At 36.6% G+C, this 18,217-nt stretch overlaps 1 protein-coding gene across 4 annotated transcripts in view; it reads left to right on the top strand.

Moving 5' to 3' along the window:
- UBE2Q2 (ubiquitin conjugating enzyme E2 Q2) overlaps positions 1 to 18,217 on the top strand; it is a 73,445-nt gene that overhangs the window by 15,125 nt on the left and 40,103 nt on the right. For 2 of the 4 annotated variants that reach the window (XM_047737738.1, XM_047737737.1), the window contains 4 exons: positions 7,918 to 7,974; positions 12,621 to 12,761; positions 16,065 to 16,149; positions 17,647 to 17,707. In XM_047737738.1, coding sequence (XP_047593694.1) covers positions 7,918 to 7,974; positions 12,621 to 12,761; positions 16,065 to 16,149; positions 17,647 to 17,707 — 344 coding nt within the window. Of the gene's footprint in view, positions 1 to 123; positions 229 to 7,917; positions 7,975 to 12,620; positions 12,762 to 16,064; positions 16,150 to 17,646; positions 17,708 to 18,217 lie in introns of all 4 variants that reach the window. The other 2 variants (XM_047737736.1, XM_047737740.1) reach the window with 2 other exon arrangements.

The raw sequence follows: 18,217 nt of genomic DNA, 5'->3' as shown, positions 1-18,217 counted from the left end.
TGTAATTGAGCAGTAACTAACTTTTTTCATTTCCTACTGGATTGGTTATAGTAGTCATAGCATTATTCATGTCTTCTAAGGGCTCTTTAACATAATGCTTATTTACTGAAATGTGTTTTGTAGCTTCGTCAGCAATTGAAGTGGTTGATATGTGAACTCTGCAGATTATATAACCTTCCTAAGCACCTGGATGTTGAGATGCTAGATCAACCAATACCCACGGGTCAGGTAAAGTAAAAATTCTCTAGTGTTCAAGAGCTAAAATAAATTGTCTCAAGCAAAAGTAAAAACTAGGATGATTTTCCTTCTTAACTTATTTAGAAGTTAGTCTTGTTGGATTGTTTGTTTTATTTTAGATACTAAAAATAACCTATTTACTCTTTGGAGCTGCTGGTATTTACTATGACAGGGAAACAACTGCCTCCCTCCCCACTACCACCTTTTTGTTGTTGACATTCCTGATTTCCATAACTGTTCCTTCAATTGTTTCTCTTTGCTTATTCATTTACCTTCACCAGGAATGCCATCTCCTTTTAAGCCTATCTGGGTTTCTTAAGGCTTAACCCAAATGTTACTTCCTTTAGTAGCAGAAGTGCCCACTAGCTCACCACCACCTCTAACTTTGTGATTTCCAGCTTTACCTATTTAGGGCATAATTTATGGACTTTGTGCTATAAATAAGGATTTAGCTCTTATACAACCCACCTTCCCCCCCCCTCCCATCTTAAAACACCATTATACTTAGTCATATGAATAATCATTGTTTATTATTAGGACTTTGTAGTGTAGCATTTTCTATCGTGATGTTTCTTGTAGAGTTGTTTTGCAATATCCTCCTTATTATAATAATACTTAGTTTAAAAAGTGATGTTCTGCCCCTTTTCTGTGAACTCTTGCCTCTTCTGTAGTCTTCCTGTGGTTCTTTTGCACCAGTCTTGGCAGGTTGTCTCTGTACTGGCTGTGTAGGTGTCACCTTGAGATTTTGTCTCCTCTGCTAGGGTGGATCTGTTGTTACCTGATCTCATGTCCTCTTTCTTGCTTACTCTTTCTCATTTTGCCTGAGTACATCCTCATGTAAAATCCTAGCGTGGAATAGTACATTTTCTTAGTTCTAACATCTAAAAATATGACCAGACCACCATAGGTTTGAATCTTGGTTCTGCTGCTTATTAGTTGTATGACCTTGTGATAATTACCCAAGTACTGTGTGCATCAGTTTCTTGTTTGTAAAATGGGGGAAACAGTAGTACCTATATTTGGGGAGGAGCTGTGAAGAGTAAATGAGTTAGTACATATAAGTCATTTAGAGCAGTGCATGGATTATAGTAAATACCCAATAAATGTTAACTGCTATTATATTTAACTGTTGCATTTGATTGACAGATTGAATATATAATTCTGGGTTGAAAATAATTTTCCCTCAGAATTTCAAAGACTGTGCTGCTGTCCTTTAGCCAGTGGTGTTGTTTAAGCCTGATGCATTCTAAGTCTGTGTGTGACTTGGGACACTTTGAAGAGTTTGTCTTGGTGTTCTCAGATATCACAATGGTGTGTTTTTAGTTGTGGATTTTTGTGTTTTTCATTGTTGCTGGACTCTCAGTATGGATGGGTCATTTCAAATGTGGGCTCCTTTATCTTTCTCCTCAGGTAAGTGTTCTTGTATTTTTTTTTTTTTTCCTGTGATAACTCCCTCCTTTCCATTTTCTTTATTTGTTCATTTTTAGAATGCCTCCTAATTGTCTTTTAGACCACGTTTGTTTGAGTCTTTGTATCTTTTATATTATCTCCATATTCTCTTTTTTAATTTCAAATTCTAGAAGTTTTTCCTTCAATTTTAAAAAATTGGAGAGCATAACTTTTTTTGGTTGTGTTTTATTTACTGCTGCTTAACCACTTACCCCAAACTTAATTTATTGTATTTCTCACAATTGTGTGGGCTGATTAGGCTTAGCTGGACAGTTTTGTTTTGTTTTGTTTTGTTTTTTCCTGCTGGGCTCACTGCACATTCAGATAGTGGCTGTACCACAATGTGCAAAATGCTTCTTTACTCTGCACCTTTCCCTTGGCATCTCATCTTCTTCTTGGATGGACCTCTTTTTGTGGCTTCTCTTTCTTCCAAAAGTTAGGCCAGATTCTTAATTTTTGGCTGCCAAGAGCACAAAAGTAGAAGCTGCTAGGGGTTCTTAAGACTTAGATCTGTACCTGGCCCAGTGTCCTTTCTGCCACATTTACTGGTTAAAGCAAGTCATGGGGCCAGCCCAGATTGACTTTAGGAGGGACCATATAAGGGGATGAATGCTGGGGAATGTGGGTCAAGGTCATCTCCAATGATGTCCCATAAATTCTGAGACCCCTTTCTTGTTCTGATTATTCTTTATTCATAGCATTCTATTTTTGATTTATAGATGTAATCATAAGTGTCCTTAAGGAGTTACTTTGATACCCTTGTCCTCTCCTTCTCTAACATCTCTTTTCTTTTCTTTCTTTTTTTTTTTTTTTTTTTTTTAAGATTTTATTTATTTGAGACAGAGTGAGAGCAAGCACAGGTAGGGTGGAGGGGCAGAGAAAGAGAGGGAGAAGCAGGCATGACCTGAGCTGAAGGCAGGCACATAACTGACTGAGCCACCCAAGTACCCCTCTATTTTCTCTTCAGTAAGTTTTTTTTTTCCTTGTTTATATTGGTCTTGTTTTTCTTTTTGAAACTATTCCTCAAATATCAATTCTATGTTATTCATATTTTTCTTTTTTTCTTCCTTTCTTACTTACTTCCTTTCTTACTTGTATTTGAGCAAGGTACTAAAAAGATAATTGAGAGTTCTTTGTGGCCAAGACTTGTCAACTGATAGCATTTAAGAGGAATTTAAGCTGACTTCCAACCCCCACCCCCCAGTTTCTATTTTCTGGTGTAATAAAAAATGGGGCCTGGAACTACTTGGTTTCTTTGGACATGAAATTTTATAATCGCCTGCTTGAGGTAGATCTCTCAGCCTGGGTTCTGCTTAAGGACAGAGGGGAGAGGGACACCTGGGTGGCTTAGTCAGTTAACCATCTGCCTTCGGCTTGGGTCATGATCCTAGGGTCCTGGGATCGAGTCCCATGTTGGGCTCCTTGCTCAGTGGGAGCCTGCTTCTCCCTCGGCTTGCTGATTCCCCTACTTGTGCTCCTTCTCTTTCTCCTCCTTCCCCCCATCTCTTTCTGACAAATAAAACAAAATCTTAAAAAAAAAAAAAAAAAGGATGAAGGTTGAGCACTGTGTTTTGGGGACTGGACATGTTCTGTGTACAGGCTTTTGGTTGATCTGTTTTCAATTCTATCCATTATTCCTGCTGTCTAGTGTACCCAGTGTCTTAGAATCTAGAGGCTCTCCAGGGTGCTAGGAGACAAATTAGCCTCCTATAATCCCCTAACCTACTTTACTTATTTGCTCTATTAATTACCATTCTTCCATTTAGTGGCATTTACTAGCATGCATGAATTGTCTTTTCTGCTGGTAGCCTCATTTCCTTTTTTTTATTATCATTGTATGTTGTATAGTGTTTATTCACTATAATTCTAATGGAGCTTCAGGAAAGAGAGAAGATGGGAGAAGCATATATATACACTATGTTCAATTTGCCCACTCTGGGATGTCTGCAACTTGTGTTTCTCAATTATATATCATGGACATATGGTGTGTGTAGATCTACCTTGTTTTTCATAATTGTGCATGTGTAGAGATATAATTTGTGAATTACATGAAAAAATTGCTAATTGTGAATTCATCCTTATATTCATAATAAATACTGAGCACCTGCATAGGTGGTAGCTGCAGGGACACAATGGATATCATAATACTTTATTTTTGGCTTTTTCTACTTTAAGTGAGATTGTAATGTAGTTTGGTTTGCTTACTTACTTCCTTTTAGGCTCTTGTTTCATTTCAGTGTCAGAGTTAGTAGTTTCCTAAAATGACTTGGTAAAATTGTGTTTTTTTTTTTTTTCTAAAGTCTAGGGTACTTTATTTATTTTTAAAGATTTTATTTATTGAGAGAGAGCTAGAGAGACCACAAGCAGGGGGTAGGGGGAGAGAGAGAAACAGACTCCCCGCTGAGCAGGGAGCCCTCTGCAGGACTCAATTCTGGGACCCTGGGATCATGAACTGAGCCAAAGGCAGATACTTAACCGACTGAGCCACCCAGGTGCCCCCAAAGTCTAGGACAGTTAAAAGTAAAATTTTAAAATTTTTCAAAGTAAAATTACAGCTGGGTCCAGTTTTTCCTCTCAGGAGACATCTGGAAATATCTGGAGATAATTTTGGTTGTCACAGCTGGCTGGGGGGAATGCTATGGGCGTTTTGTGGTAGAAAGGATGTTACTAAATGTCCTACAATGTCCAGTGAGTCCTGCATGACAAAGAATTATCTAGCCCGAAATAGCAGAACTTCCAAGGTTGAGAAACCATGGTTTAAATAAAATCTGAGCCTGATCCATTTTTTTCTTTTTCTAAGTATTAGTCTTCATTTTTCCCACTCCTCAATTTTAGTAATTTTAGATTCTAAAAAAAAAAAAATTACTTCCATGTGTACTTTTGAACCTATGGCTATGAAGCTGTTTTCATTTCTCAAGTTGTTTTCTTTGTCATGATTACTTGTAAGAAGCTTGTCCGATTTATATTGGCCTTTTGATAGAACCAGTCCTTTTATTTTTTTAAATCTAACTTTCTTTTTCATTTTTGTGTGAGTCTTAACCTTTTTTTTCTTTTGCTTTTGTAGTTTATTGGACCACTGTGATAAATTGCTTTAACGAACATGTGAGAGGTATACATTTCCTTCTGTGTGCTGTTTAACTTCATTGCATAGGTTTTAAGATTTAGTATATTTATTTTCTAAATAGTTTGTATATCCTGTGATTTGATTCCATATTTTGTTCGTATTAATTACTTTGTTATATTTCACAAGAAGTTGTATAGGTGTTGAAAATATATGAACATTAGTGTAATAAGTAGTTACAGTGAATACCTGGGAATTATCACCAAGCCCTGACCTAAGTGAAGAAACAGAATATTGCTAGCACTGGAAACCTTTTTGGACGTGCCTTCTAGATGATCATTTCTTTCTATGCTAAACTTTTCCTTTTCCCTTGTTATTAACATGTATATCTGCATTTCTCAACAATATGATTTAGTGTTGACCGTTTTTAAGCTTCATATTAAAGAGTCGTACTATATGTGTGTTCTTTGTCTTTTGCTTAACAATTGTGTGTTAAATTTATTCATATGAGTGGCTATAGTTCTTTTCATTGCTATATTTATTCCATCCTTTGAACCTACCATAACAGATTCCTCCATTTGAGTTTGCTATTAGGAACAGTGTGGGGCGCCTCATTGGTGCCTTTGGTTAAGCGTCTTGGTTTTGGTTCAGGTCTTGATTTCATGGTTGTGAGCTTGAGCCCCATGTCAGCCTCTGTGCTCAGAGCGGAGTTGGGTTGATATTCTCTGTTTCCCTTTACCTCTGTTTCTCCCGGTTTTGCTTGTGATCTCTCTCGTTCTCTTGCTGAAAGAAATAAATCTATCTTAAAAAAAGAAAAAGAAAAAGAAAAAAAAAAGCACATGTATGCTACCATGACCATTCTTGTCCAGTTTTGTGGGATACCTATGTGAGCATTTTTCTGGGCACATAACATAGAAGTTGGTTTACTGGAGCATGAGGGTCAATTTCTTCTTAAAACTAAGAGTTCTTTAGAAAAAGTTTTTGACCTTCTCAGGTGGACTTTGGGCTATTTTTAGTTTTTCACTCTTTACGATATGGCTTGTAACTTCTCAGCTCAATTTTCAGCAATTGCTTAAACTTAACTATTGGTGTTATTATGTCTTTGCTTATTGCTGTATCTTATATTCCATGGTTGCTTCCTACCTCTGAAAATGTATCCCTCAATGATGTCTCTATTTTTATTTCTAGAAAGGATTTCTGGGACTGTGCGTGGAGAGTGTTCCTTGAATACTTGGTGTCTGTTTTTATTATTTATTGAACAACTATCCATTTGACTCTGTGCAAAGTGCTCTATAGAGATGCTGAGGATCCAGTGGCAAAGGATATGGTACCTGTCCCAGTGGAACTAGACATAGACTTCATAATTCAGTCTCTTCTAGGTTCTTTATACTTTTATCTTCTAATATTTATTGTTACAAGTGAAAAGCCTGATGTCTGGTTCTTCTTTTCCTCTATTTTTTTTTTTTCTTTCTGGAAGTTGTATGGTTTTTTTCTCTGCGAAGTATAGGGTTTTACTTTTCAACATTCCTTTGGGTCATTCAGAGCCACTTAGTATTCTGAAGTCTTTCTTTAGCTTGACAACCTTTGTCTGTTACTTCTTTCCCTCAGTCTTATGGGTAGATAGCAGACGAATATTAGTTCTGGGTATTCCTGTCTCCCATTTCCCATAACTCTTTTCTATCAATACCTCTTCCTTTCCCCACCCCCCGTCTCCTTTTCTCCACATTCTAAGGGAATATTACAGTTTGGTCATCTTCTTAATTATAAATGTTTTGTTCATTCAAATCCATTTTGCTCTCTGGTTCTTCTACTAGGTTTTTTTTTTCCCCTTTATCTTTTTTTTTGGTGAGGCGGGGAATATCTTTTTCATTTCCCAGAACTGTCTTTTCCTTTGTGTGGTTATCTTTTTTTATATTGTGTGGACACAGTATCTTTTCAAGTACTGCTAAGGATGCCAATTAGATTTTTTTAAATTTTGTTCATTAATAATGCTTTAGTTTGCTTGTTTTGTCTGTTTGACTTGGTGCCTTTTTTTCAGATTGCCAGTTTTCTTCAAGTATCTGATGATACTTGGTTATCTGCTCATTTACAGATGAGATATACCATTGATCACATTATCAATGGTTGCTGTGAGTGCCCTCAGTAATTGTCACTCTTCTCTGCTGTGCCCCCCCCCCCCCCCCCCCCCCCGCCGGTTTGTACACCTGTGCTCTGGCTATGGCATGTGAATGGAGAGGTACTGGCAAGCAGACTTTCCAGTTTGAGTTCAAGGAAGAGATGAGTGAGTTAGATTTTGCTGCTGTGTTGAGCTGTATTTCCAAAATGTGTCTTTTCTCTCTGTTTCTGATACCTATAATAAGAGGCCATCAAGTAAGTCCTCCTATATAAGAAAGTGATGCTTACCAGCTGTAGTTGGAACAAATACAGCCAGTATATCTAGAAGGAAAAGAAAAATCCTACTGTATGTGTTCTGTTGTGAACTCTGTTCTGGTTCAGATAACTTGTCTTTTTGAACTCTGCCAAAATTAGGTATGAAGGCCTTTCCTAAAACTCCATCAGATATTTGTGAATGAGTGGACAATTGTGTATTTGTAAGGACGTATTCTGTGGTAAATGACATGTTTTAAAAAAGAAAAATGGCTCTTTAGTGAAATGGTGATCATTTTATAATTGTATAGTTTTGTGAAATGTCTACTGCTTCATGACACGTTTTACCTTTTAAAATGTAAGACAGTGGAATTTATGGAAAGATTTAGGCTTTTCAAAGTTAAGGAAGGATTAGGCTTTTCAAAGTTAAAGTAAAAGGTTTGGGATATTTGTTTTAAGAGAAAGGAGCCATTGACTTTATATACATAGCCATATGTGTAAAACGTTTTCTTATTTTAAATTAGAATACTTAAAATTTTTTTCCAGTTCTGCTTTATTGGACTAATTGCCGTTGTTTATACTCAAGGCATCTGTCAAGTTGAATTGTTCAAAAAATTTTTTTTTAAAGCTGATAAATATTATTTGTCACATCAAACCTGGATTTAAAAGTAAATATTCAACTTTAATAAATTCTATTAGTGGAACTATAGTGACAGATGACTGATAGTTTGTCCCTGAAGTCTTCTAATTCCTCGATATGTGCTTATTCTGTGTAGCCCTAGCAAATTCTTTTTCTTTTTCAGAATGGGACCACAGAAGAAGTGACTTCAGAAGAGGAGGAAGAGGAAGAGATGGCTGAAGTAGGTATTTATGTAAGAATCACATTTTATAAATACCGTATCTTCATTTAAAAATATTTAATAATTGTCTAATCTTCATTATTTTGAAATTGAATATAATTTCTAAATCTGTCTTCACTTTTAATTCATGATATATTTTTGAGCAAAATGTTTGATTTCATAGAAAATCTCTTAATATTTTAACATTAAGATTATATTTACATTTAATAGTAGTCAATACTTAATCCATATTTGGTTGTTTTTAAGAAGAGTAACTAATAAGTTTAGAAAATTCAGAATTTAAGACTCAGAATGGATGAAAGACCTCAGTGTGAGAAAGGAATCCATCAAAATCCTTGAGGAGAACACAGGCAGCAACCTCTTTGACCTCAGCCGCAGCGACTTCTTCCTAGAAACACACCAAAGGCAAGGGAAGCAAGGGCAAAAATGAACTATTGGGACTTCATCATGATGAAAAGCTTTTGCACAGCAAAGAAACAGTCAACAAAACCAAAAGACAACTGACAGAATGGGAGAAGATAATTGCAAATGACATATCAGATTAAAGGGCTAGTATCCAAAATCTATAAAGAACTTAGCAAACTCAACACCCAAAGAATAAATAATGCAATAAAGAAATGGGCAGTGGACATGAACAGACATTTCTGCAAAGAAGACATCCAGATGGCCAACAGACATATGAAAAAGTGCTCCACATCATTCAGCATCAGGGAAATACAAATCAAAACCACAATGAGATACTATCTCACACCAGTCAGAATGGCTAAAATTAAGAAGTCAGGAAATGACAGATGCTGGCGAGCATATGGAGAAAGGGGAACCCTCCTACACTGTTGGTGGGAATGCAAGCTGGTGCAGCCACTCTGGAGAAGCAGCATGGAGTTTCCTCAAAAAGTTGAAAATAGAGCTGTTCTGTGACCCAGCAATCGCACTACTGGGTATTTACTCTAAAGATACAATGTAGTGATCTGAAGGGGCACATGCACCCCAATGTTCATAGTAGCAATGTCCACAGTAGCCAAACTATGGAAAGAACCTAGATGTCCATCAACAGATGAGTGGATAAAGAAGAGGTGGTGTATATATATATACAATGGAATACTATGCAGCCATCAAAAGAAATGAAATCTTGCCATTTGCAATGACGTGGATGGAACTAGAGGGTATTATGCTGAGTGAAATAAGTCAATCAGAGGAAGACCATTATCATATGATCTCCCTGATATGAGGAATTTGAGAGGCAAAGTTGGGGGTATGGGGGCTAGGGAAGGAAAAAATGAAACAAGATAGGATCGGGAAGGAGACAAACCATGAGACTCTTAATCTCACAAAACAAACTGAGGGTTGCCAGGGGGAGGGGGTCATGGAGAGGGTGGTTGGGTTATGGACACTGGGGAGGGTATGTGCTATGATGAGTGTTGTGAAGTTTGTAAGCCTGATGATTCACAGACCTGTACCCCTGGGGCAAATAATACATTATATGTTAGTTAAAAAAAAAAAAAGAACAAAAGAAACCATCATAGCCAGAAGCCCAAGGAAACATGACAAATGTTATGTGGTGTCCTGGAGGGGATCCTAGAATAGGTTATTAGGTAAAAACTAAGAAAAAAATGAATAAAGTATGGATTTTAGTTAAAAAAAGAAAAAAATTCTGAATTTAAATAAAAGGAGAATTTGAGAATATTTCAGGGACTACTCACTAGAAGTAGTGAAGCTATTTCATGTTGAAAAATCATCTAAGAATTTGGTAGGGCAGATTCTAAGACCTTGACTTTAGGCCAGTTTAGTTTTCAGGCACTGATATAATTTTGTAAGTTTTCAGGCTCTGAAGCTTTGTTTTTTTTTTTTTTTTTCTTTTTTTTTTATAAAGAGTTTATTTATTTGACAGAGAGAGAGATCACAAGTAGGCAGAGAGGCAGGCAGAGAGAGGAGGAAGCAGGCTCAGTGCTGAGCAGAGAGCCCGATGCGGGGCTCGATCCCAGGACCCTGAGATCATGACCTGAGCCGAAGGCAGAGGCTTAACCCACTGAGCCACCCAGGCGCCCCTGAAGCTTTGTTTTAAAATTTGTGTCTTTTCACTGACCATGTAAAAGGTATTTCAGTTGCACAGTCTTGATTTTAAAACCTTCTTACTGTTTAGGATCTTAGAATTAATTCAAGTTATTACCTTATTTTCTTGATCTGCAAAATCTTAAATCTAAATACACTCCTTAGAATGCCTTAAAACTAAAGAAGTAGTTGTGGTTTGTTTTGTGTCTGGAAGCAAAATTATTTTTTTTTTAAAGATTTTATTTATTTACTTGACAGACCATGGACACACACACACACACAAAGAGAGCATAAGTGGGGGGAGGGGTAGAGGGAGAGGGAGAAGCAGACTCCCCACTAAAGCAGGGAGCCCAACACAGGGCTCAGTCCCAGGACCCTGAAATCATGATTTGAACTGAAGGCAGACGCTTAACTGACCGAACTACCCGGGCGCCCCCAAGATAATTCTTAGCATTGTCTAATTTGTATGACTTTTGGGGGATAGTTTGTTTTTAAGATTTTCATGCACTGTAATTTAGGTTGAATAAACTGCAGGAAAATATTAAGCCTTTTCCACTGGTTTGGTGTCCAATGAAGCAGACGTTCTATTCAGAGTTTATGTACTTCTCATTGTTTTCCTTTGCAAGATGATATAAAGAAGGGACAGCAACATTTAGGGAAATCTGGAAAGATAGGAGCCTGGTTTTCAGAGAAGTCAGATTAAGATAGGAGAAAGGAAGGTAATCTAGGTAAACTAAAATAATGGTAAAAAAGGCACAGAGCAGCCTTTGGGCATGGTGTGTTTAGGTGCATTGGGGCTATCTTTTGGGGAGATTAAGATTGATGCGTTGCAAAGGCAAGGTTGGCCAGAAAAGCAGATGGCTTAAAGTCTTGAATTAGAGACAAATATGTTTATGTTGGTGTGATTGTTGAGGAAAGACCTTAAGCAGAGAATAGTGTGCTGAGTGTCATTTTACAAAGATAATCTGCACAGAACAGAATTCATCATTAATACTCAGGTAGAGAAGATGTAAGGACTGGATGGTCTACAAATCGCAGTGAATTAGTTCCCTTAAAAAATGGAGATAGTAAGTATCTAGTACTCCTTTAGAGATTTTGATGATTGAAGTAAAGAGAAATAAATAGAAAAAGGTTAGGATTTTAAAAGTTCTGCATAGATTTCTTTAAATACAAGTAGATGATATGGAGAAGAAGGAAGGAGAATGATGTAGGGAGTAAAGATGTTAAGCAAGGGCTATTATTCAAATTCCTAGTCTAACTTTTTTCCTAATTATAAAAATCAGTAGGTGCTCGTGACAGTAAACTTGGAAAAGAAGGAAAAGTACTGAATGTCTCTAGAGTTTATTATTTCAGTATATGTCCTTCTAGCCTCCTTTTTTGTGCTTATTTTAGTGTGATTGAGATTCTTTATATTCAGTTTTTGTATTCTTTGTTTTACATTGTGTTTTTTCCCATTTAATACATTTTATGTAACCTTTAAATTACTGTCATTTTGTTCATAAAACAGAATTATGAGCTCTTCCTATTTTTTCTCACTAAGTCTACATTTACAGCACATCTGAATTCAGATTAGCCACATTCCAAGTGCTTAGCAGCTGCAAGAAACAAGGGTCTGCCTGGTGGATAGCACAGCTCTAATTCGTATAGGCCCTGTGGTTGCCCAGGGACGCCCAGTCCCCCAGCTCACCCCACAGTTGTGGTGAGGTCCACCCCTGGTGGGTTCTCAGGTTTGGGTTGGGGCTGCTGTTCTGCCTCACCCCCAGGCAGCAGCCAGAAGCAGCCGTGAGACCCAGTTGAGCACAGAACCTGGCACCCATAGGGGCCAGCCTTCTCCACTCTCTGCTGCCATCCTCACCACCCTTTGGTTGCATTTTAACAGTCTTCTAATATTCCATGGAATTGAGTTACCTGCTCTGGGTTTTTGTTCTTTTTTTTTTTTTTAAGATTTTTATTTATTTGAGACCCAGAGAGCCCAAGCAAGTATAAGTGCAAGTGGGAGAGAGGGGCAGATGGGAGAGGGAGAGGGAGAGAATCTCAAACAGACTCCACGCTGAGGGAAGAGCCTGCCACTGGGCTCCATCTCACAACCCTGAGGTTATGACCTGAGCTGAGCTGAGACCAAGAGACTGATGCTTTTTTTTCCCCCAAGAGACGGATGCTTAACAACTGAGCCACCCAAGCGCCTCTCTGCTCTGCTATTTTTGCACATGCAGTTTTGTGTGTGTGTGGTGGGGGGTTTGTGGTTATATAGTTTAAATAGGCATCTTTATGCCTAAATTAAATTAGTTCCTTACAATAGATTTCTAGAAGTCAAGTTACTGGAACAAAGTATAAATAAGGTTCTTTATACCTAATGCTAAACTGTTTCAAAAGATTTTTTAATAGATTTTTTTTGTAGTAGTTAATGATGTTACAAATCTATTAAATATGTTTTACTCAGTTTCTAGCTTTTAAACACAATGTAGGATATAAAAGGAGGGAACCTGGACTGAATTTGAATTCCCTTTTCCCTTCCCCATTCTCTTTTCTGTTCCCTGTCGAATCATGAATAATTTAAGTTTTGCATAAGTTTTAATAAGCTACTATTTTTCATATAGGATATCGAAGACTTGGATCACTATGAAATGAAGGAAGAAGAGCCTATTAGTGGAAAAAAGTCAGAGGATGAAGGAATTGAAAAAGAAAACTTGGCAATACTAGAGAAAATTAGGAAGACTCAAAGGCAAGACCATCTCAATGTAAGTATGTGCAAATATCTAGAACCTGCACTTTTGGGATTGAGTAATTATAGGTAATAATATAACACTGGGCAATTCATTTAGATAACAGTCTAAGCTGCCCCCCTCCACCCTTGCCTGTGTTGTGGATTCAACCATGTTTTGTTTCCCTGCTGGGTTGTTTTTGTTGTTAAAGTGTCTCATCTGTTCATAGCTTTCTGCCATGCTCATCTGCTTTTCATGTGCTGGAATTAACCTGCTGTTCACCGTGTATACCTCCTTTCCAGTATTTATACTGCTTACCCTTCTGTGAGATCTGTATATTTAAATTTAGTGTCTTCTACAATGTAAAGTTTAAATTCTTCGCCACCAAACTGCAATTTGGTCTGTTGTGCTCTAACCAAACCAAAAGTATTTTTTTCTTTTGACTTAACATAACTTTTATGTGAAGTGACATGGGGCTTGAAATGAACATTTAGTCTAGTAATAAACATAGCTGTGTGGCTTCAGTTTCCTCAGCTTTAAAATATAGAGAATATATACCTTTTGGATGATTGCCCAGAAGAATAAATGAGAATGATGCTTATAAAATGCCTAAAGTGGGGACATTTTTGTTTCAACACTTCCTTCTTACTTCCTGCCTTGTTTTAGAGCTCTTTATGAAACCCATGACATCTGAGGACCTCTGTCTGGGTGTAGGTTCTCAAAAACCAGGAATGAATTATTATGTAGGGAGATGGCAGGTGTTGGAAGCAGACAGATTACTCTCTCCCCTTCAGTCTTACTATATTAATTTAATTGGCAAAGTTTCTTTTTTTCAGAGAGCAAAGAAATTTAGCTCCTCCCTTATCTTGATTATTTAAAAAGAAAAAGTTTGTGCATTTAAATTAATGATTTCTGTACTTTCTCTCATGATTGCTTTCAGTTTGTATATTATAGTCAAAATGAATACAAATTATTGAATGTTTTCACGTGAGGGACACTGAGTACTTTAAACTTTACGTACCTTCCCATTTAACCTTTATAGCCACTTTATAAAATATCGTTCCTATTTATAGGTGTGAAACTATGGTTTAAACCAGTTAAAGTAATATACTCAAGGTCACAAAGCTAGGAAGTAATAGCTTCGTGAACCTTTGCCACCCATCCCCCAAAGTGTAGTGCAGACATTAACATTTTAAATTTCACATGACCAGGGGCACCTGAGGGGCTCAGTTGGTTAAGCCACTGCTTTCGGCTCGGGTCATGATCCCAGAATCTCAGGATCAAGTCCATCGGGCTCCCAGCTCCGCAGGGAATCTGCTTCTCCCTCTGACCTTCCCCCTCTCATGTTCTCTCTCACTCTCTCTCTCAATAAATAAATAAAATCTTAAAAAAAAAAAATTCACATGACCAGTTCTTTTTTAAATAAAGAAATTCTGAATGTTTTTGTCCTACGAGAAATAGTTGGCATTCATATTTAGTCCTAGGATAAGACATTGGTGCATTTTCATTTTTAGAGAAATCCCAACATGGAAAAGAACTGAAATTAGTTGCATGCAGGTGAACATGTTCTTTCTCAGTTTCTTAATATGTAAAGTAGACCTTCAGTATGACATTCTTGCTTAGAGTCTGACTAATGAAACCCTGTTTTAGTTGATAGGGTAAAATGGCAAGGGCCTTCTAGTATTTTCAAAAATTGATAGTGATACTATGTCCCGATAAGAATAGCTAAAATTAAAAAAGAATTAAGGAATGGCCAAAATCAGGAACACTGACAACATTTGGTGTTGTCACAAGGATGTGAAGCAATAGGAACTCTCACTCCTTGCTCATGGGAATGCAAAATGGTACAGTCACTTTTGAAGACAGTCTGGCAGAGTCTTAGAAAACCAAACATGATTTTTACCATGTATTCCAGCAGTTGCAGTCTTTGGTATACCCACATGAATTGAAGACTTATGTCTAGACAATCACCTCCATAGAGATGTTTAGAACAACTTTATTCATAATTGCGATACCTTGGAAGGAACCAGGGTATCCTTTAGTAGGTGAATGGATAAACTGTAGTATATCCCAACAATATGGGATGTATTCCCTGCTAAAAAAGGAAGTGAGCTGGGGCACCTGGGTGGCTCAGTGGGTTAAAGCCTCTGCCTTCGGCTCAGGTCATGATCCCAGGGTCCTGGGATCAAGCCCCGCATCCGGCTCTCTGCTCGGCAGATAGCCTGCTTCCTTCTCTCTCTCTGCCTACTTATGATCTCTGTCAAATAAATAAATGAAATCTTAAAAAAAAAAAAAAAGGAAGTGAGTTACCAAACCATGAAAAGACATGGGGGAACTTTAAATCCATATTACTAAGTGAAAGAAGCCAATCGGATGAAAAAGCTACACAGCTGTATATTTCCAACTATATCACTTTCTGGAAAAGGCAAAACTATGGAGACATCAAAAAGATCAGTGCTCACCAGAGGTGGGGTGGAGGGATAAATATGCAGAGGACAGAGGATTTTTAGGGCAATGAAAATACTCTGTATGATACTATAATGATGGATAGGTGTTGTTACACATTTTCCAAACCCATTTAATGTACAGCACCAAAGGTGAACCTTAAGGTGATTTATGGATTTCACTGGTGTGTGAAATGATGTGTCAGTGTAGGTTTATCAGTTTAAAAAATCATACCGTTTGGTGAGGGGATATTGATAATACTGTGTTGTGGCAGCAGTTATATGGGAAATCTCTGTACCTTTCTCTCAACTTTTCTGTGAATCTAAAAATGCTCTAAAAAATAAAATCCTAAAGAGAAAAAAATTTATAGTTTAAAAAAATCAATGTAGGGGTGTCTGGGTGGCTCAGTGGGTTACTCTGCCTCGACTCAGGCCATGGTCCCAGGGTCCTGGGATCGAGCCCCACATCGGGCTCTCTGCTCCATGGGGAATCTGCTTCCTCCTCTCTCTCTCTCTCTGCCTGTGTCTCTGCCTACTTATGATCTCTGCCTGTCAAATAAATCTTAAAAAAAAAAAACAACACAGTGTAAAAAATCAGTGTAGTTTGAGATAAGTTCTAGGCTATTTTAGGAACCATGGTAATCTAGACATGTTGGTTAGACATTTTTTTTTCAGATGATAAGAAACAGTAAATGAGCCAGACTTGTCCCCCATTTTATATTTCTGTTGAAACTTCATAATCCTCAATTTAATTAAACTTCTTTGTTTTTTTATGTTGAGTTGTGATCTGTTTTTATAATCTCATTGTAAACTTTTCTTTCTGGTTTATATACCTCAAATCTTTTTAGTTATCTGACTTTGTAGATTCCGGTAAACAGCAATTTTTATGTTGCAGGGTGCAGTCTCTGGGTCTGTGCAAGCTTCAGATAGACTTATGAAAGAGCTCAGGGACATATACAGATCACAGAGTTATAAAGCAGGTAAGGACTTCTGGATCTCTACTCTGTTGTCCTTCTGCTGTTTTCAAAATTTCAGATAGTAAACTTTAGTTCTTCTAATATAACTGGATAGAAACAGAGATGGTTATTAACTTTATTTTAGAGAAGTGAAATGCAGATTTAATCAAGTTATTAACAGATGTGGAAGGTAAAGTAGGATGAGTTTACTTGTTCTTTGGGTTTTTGAAAATTGTTTTTATGGATACCTCATGATTTTTTTTATCTTCTTGATAACAGGGATTAACTCATGATTTTTAGATTCTGGGAAAAGTATGAGTTATATCTGCTTTGAAAAGTAAATAAGATACATATATTTTTGTATGAACAAAGAACTGTTGCCGAGTTGATTTTTATGATTTTTCCTTATTTTTTAAAAACAAAATCAACTTTTATTGTATAGGTAGTTATGGTATCACTTCAAAAATACGTGTGTTTTTTTTTTTAAATTTATTTCATAGTTTGACTTTGAGTGTTCTTTCTTACCTAATAAGACTTAAATATTGTGAAACCTCTCTAATTGAAGTAAAATTCCCTCTTATTGTCAGAGATTCTGACTGTACTAAAATAAGGGAAAGAGCCAAATTTTAATATATTTGAAAAGGCACCTTTGTGATCCATTCAGTAATTCTGAGTGACCAAATCTAAATCATTAGAATGTACTTAAAAAGCAAAAATACTTTCTGCTTTAGAGTGCAAGGTAAGCCAAACTTGATTCTGAATTATTAGAAGTTTTGGCATCCTGTTTTTCTTACTAGAAGTCTAAAAGTTTATCTGTAGAAACCTCATCAAGTTAAATATTTAAATATGGGTTTACTTTTAAATGTTAAATAATTACTTGCTTGTTATAGCATTGTTGGTAGTAGCAAAAAATTAAAAATTAATAATTAGATATAGGTGGAATTGTTTAAATTATGGTATATCCATAAATAAATTGCCATAGAGTTATTAAAAAGATTGACAATAGTCTTCCTATCTACTAAATTGGAAAGATGCCCTGGAAAGTTGAAGGAAGGTTATAAAACTCTGTGGAGGGATTCCATTTTAATAGAAATATTTGCATATGCATAAAAGAAAAGTGTTAAAGTACATAGGATTTTGCATAATTTTTCTCCCTCCCACGTACAGTTTCTCAACTCATTAAAGAATTGTCTTCATTGATGGCTTTATATAGCTTAGTTCTGTGTTTTAATAGCAAAATTTCCAGATGTTGATGGTTATTTAGTGTGTTCATTTATACTGAAGTAGTAGTTATAAGATCAAATAAAGAATAACCTAGAGGCCCCTGGGGGGCTCAGTTGCTTAACCATCTGACACTTGATTTTGGTGAGCCAGATGAACTCTAGGTAATGGGAATGAGTCCCACATCAGGCTCCATGCCCAGCTTGGAATTTCCTCTCTTTCCCTCTGCCTTCCCCCAACCCCTCTCTTAAAAAAAAAAAAAAAGGAAAAAAAGTAATCTGCGTTTCTATATCTTTACAGGGATTTATTCAGTGGAACTCATAAATGACAGTTTATATGACTGGCATGTTAAACTGCAGAAGTAAGTGACTCTTAGATGCTTACCCAGTCTTTGTAATGATAGACTATCACAATGGAAATTTTTTTCTCCCTACTTTGATACCTTGTATGCTATGGTTTTTACTTAGAACGTTAGACTGTGTTTCTATAGAAATAGTTCTCAGATTGTTAAAATAAGCTGTTTCTTAGGTTTAAATAAGTAAAGTCAGAAAGAGGAATTAGAAAAAGGACCAGCTGTGGGATAAACTGGTTCATGGAGTTAGTGAGATAATTGGGAACTACAGAAACAAAAGTGTGCTTAATAACCTGATTGACCATGATAACCAGTTTATATTTGGAATGAGGAACTTAAGTAGGCTGGAATATGTAGAACAGTTATAGACAGATTTAGATTTTGTTAGTGATTTCACTTTTTCTGGTCTTGTCTGTGATAAATTTCTCTCCTTGAATCCCTTGGCTAGTATTACAGTTTTAGAGACATTTTCTTTTTGAGTTCTTGAGAAAATATATGTACCTATGACTTTCCTTTAGA

The sequence above is a fragment of the Lutra lutra genome, chromosome 7, assembly GCF_902655055.1.
Source record: "Lutra lutra chromosome 7, mLutLut1.2, whole genome shotgun sequence".
Lineage (NCBI taxonomy): Eukaryota > Metazoa > Chordata > Mammalia > Carnivora > Mustelidae > Lutra > Lutra lutra.
This window is presented reverse-complemented; position numbering and strand designations above follow the sequence as displayed.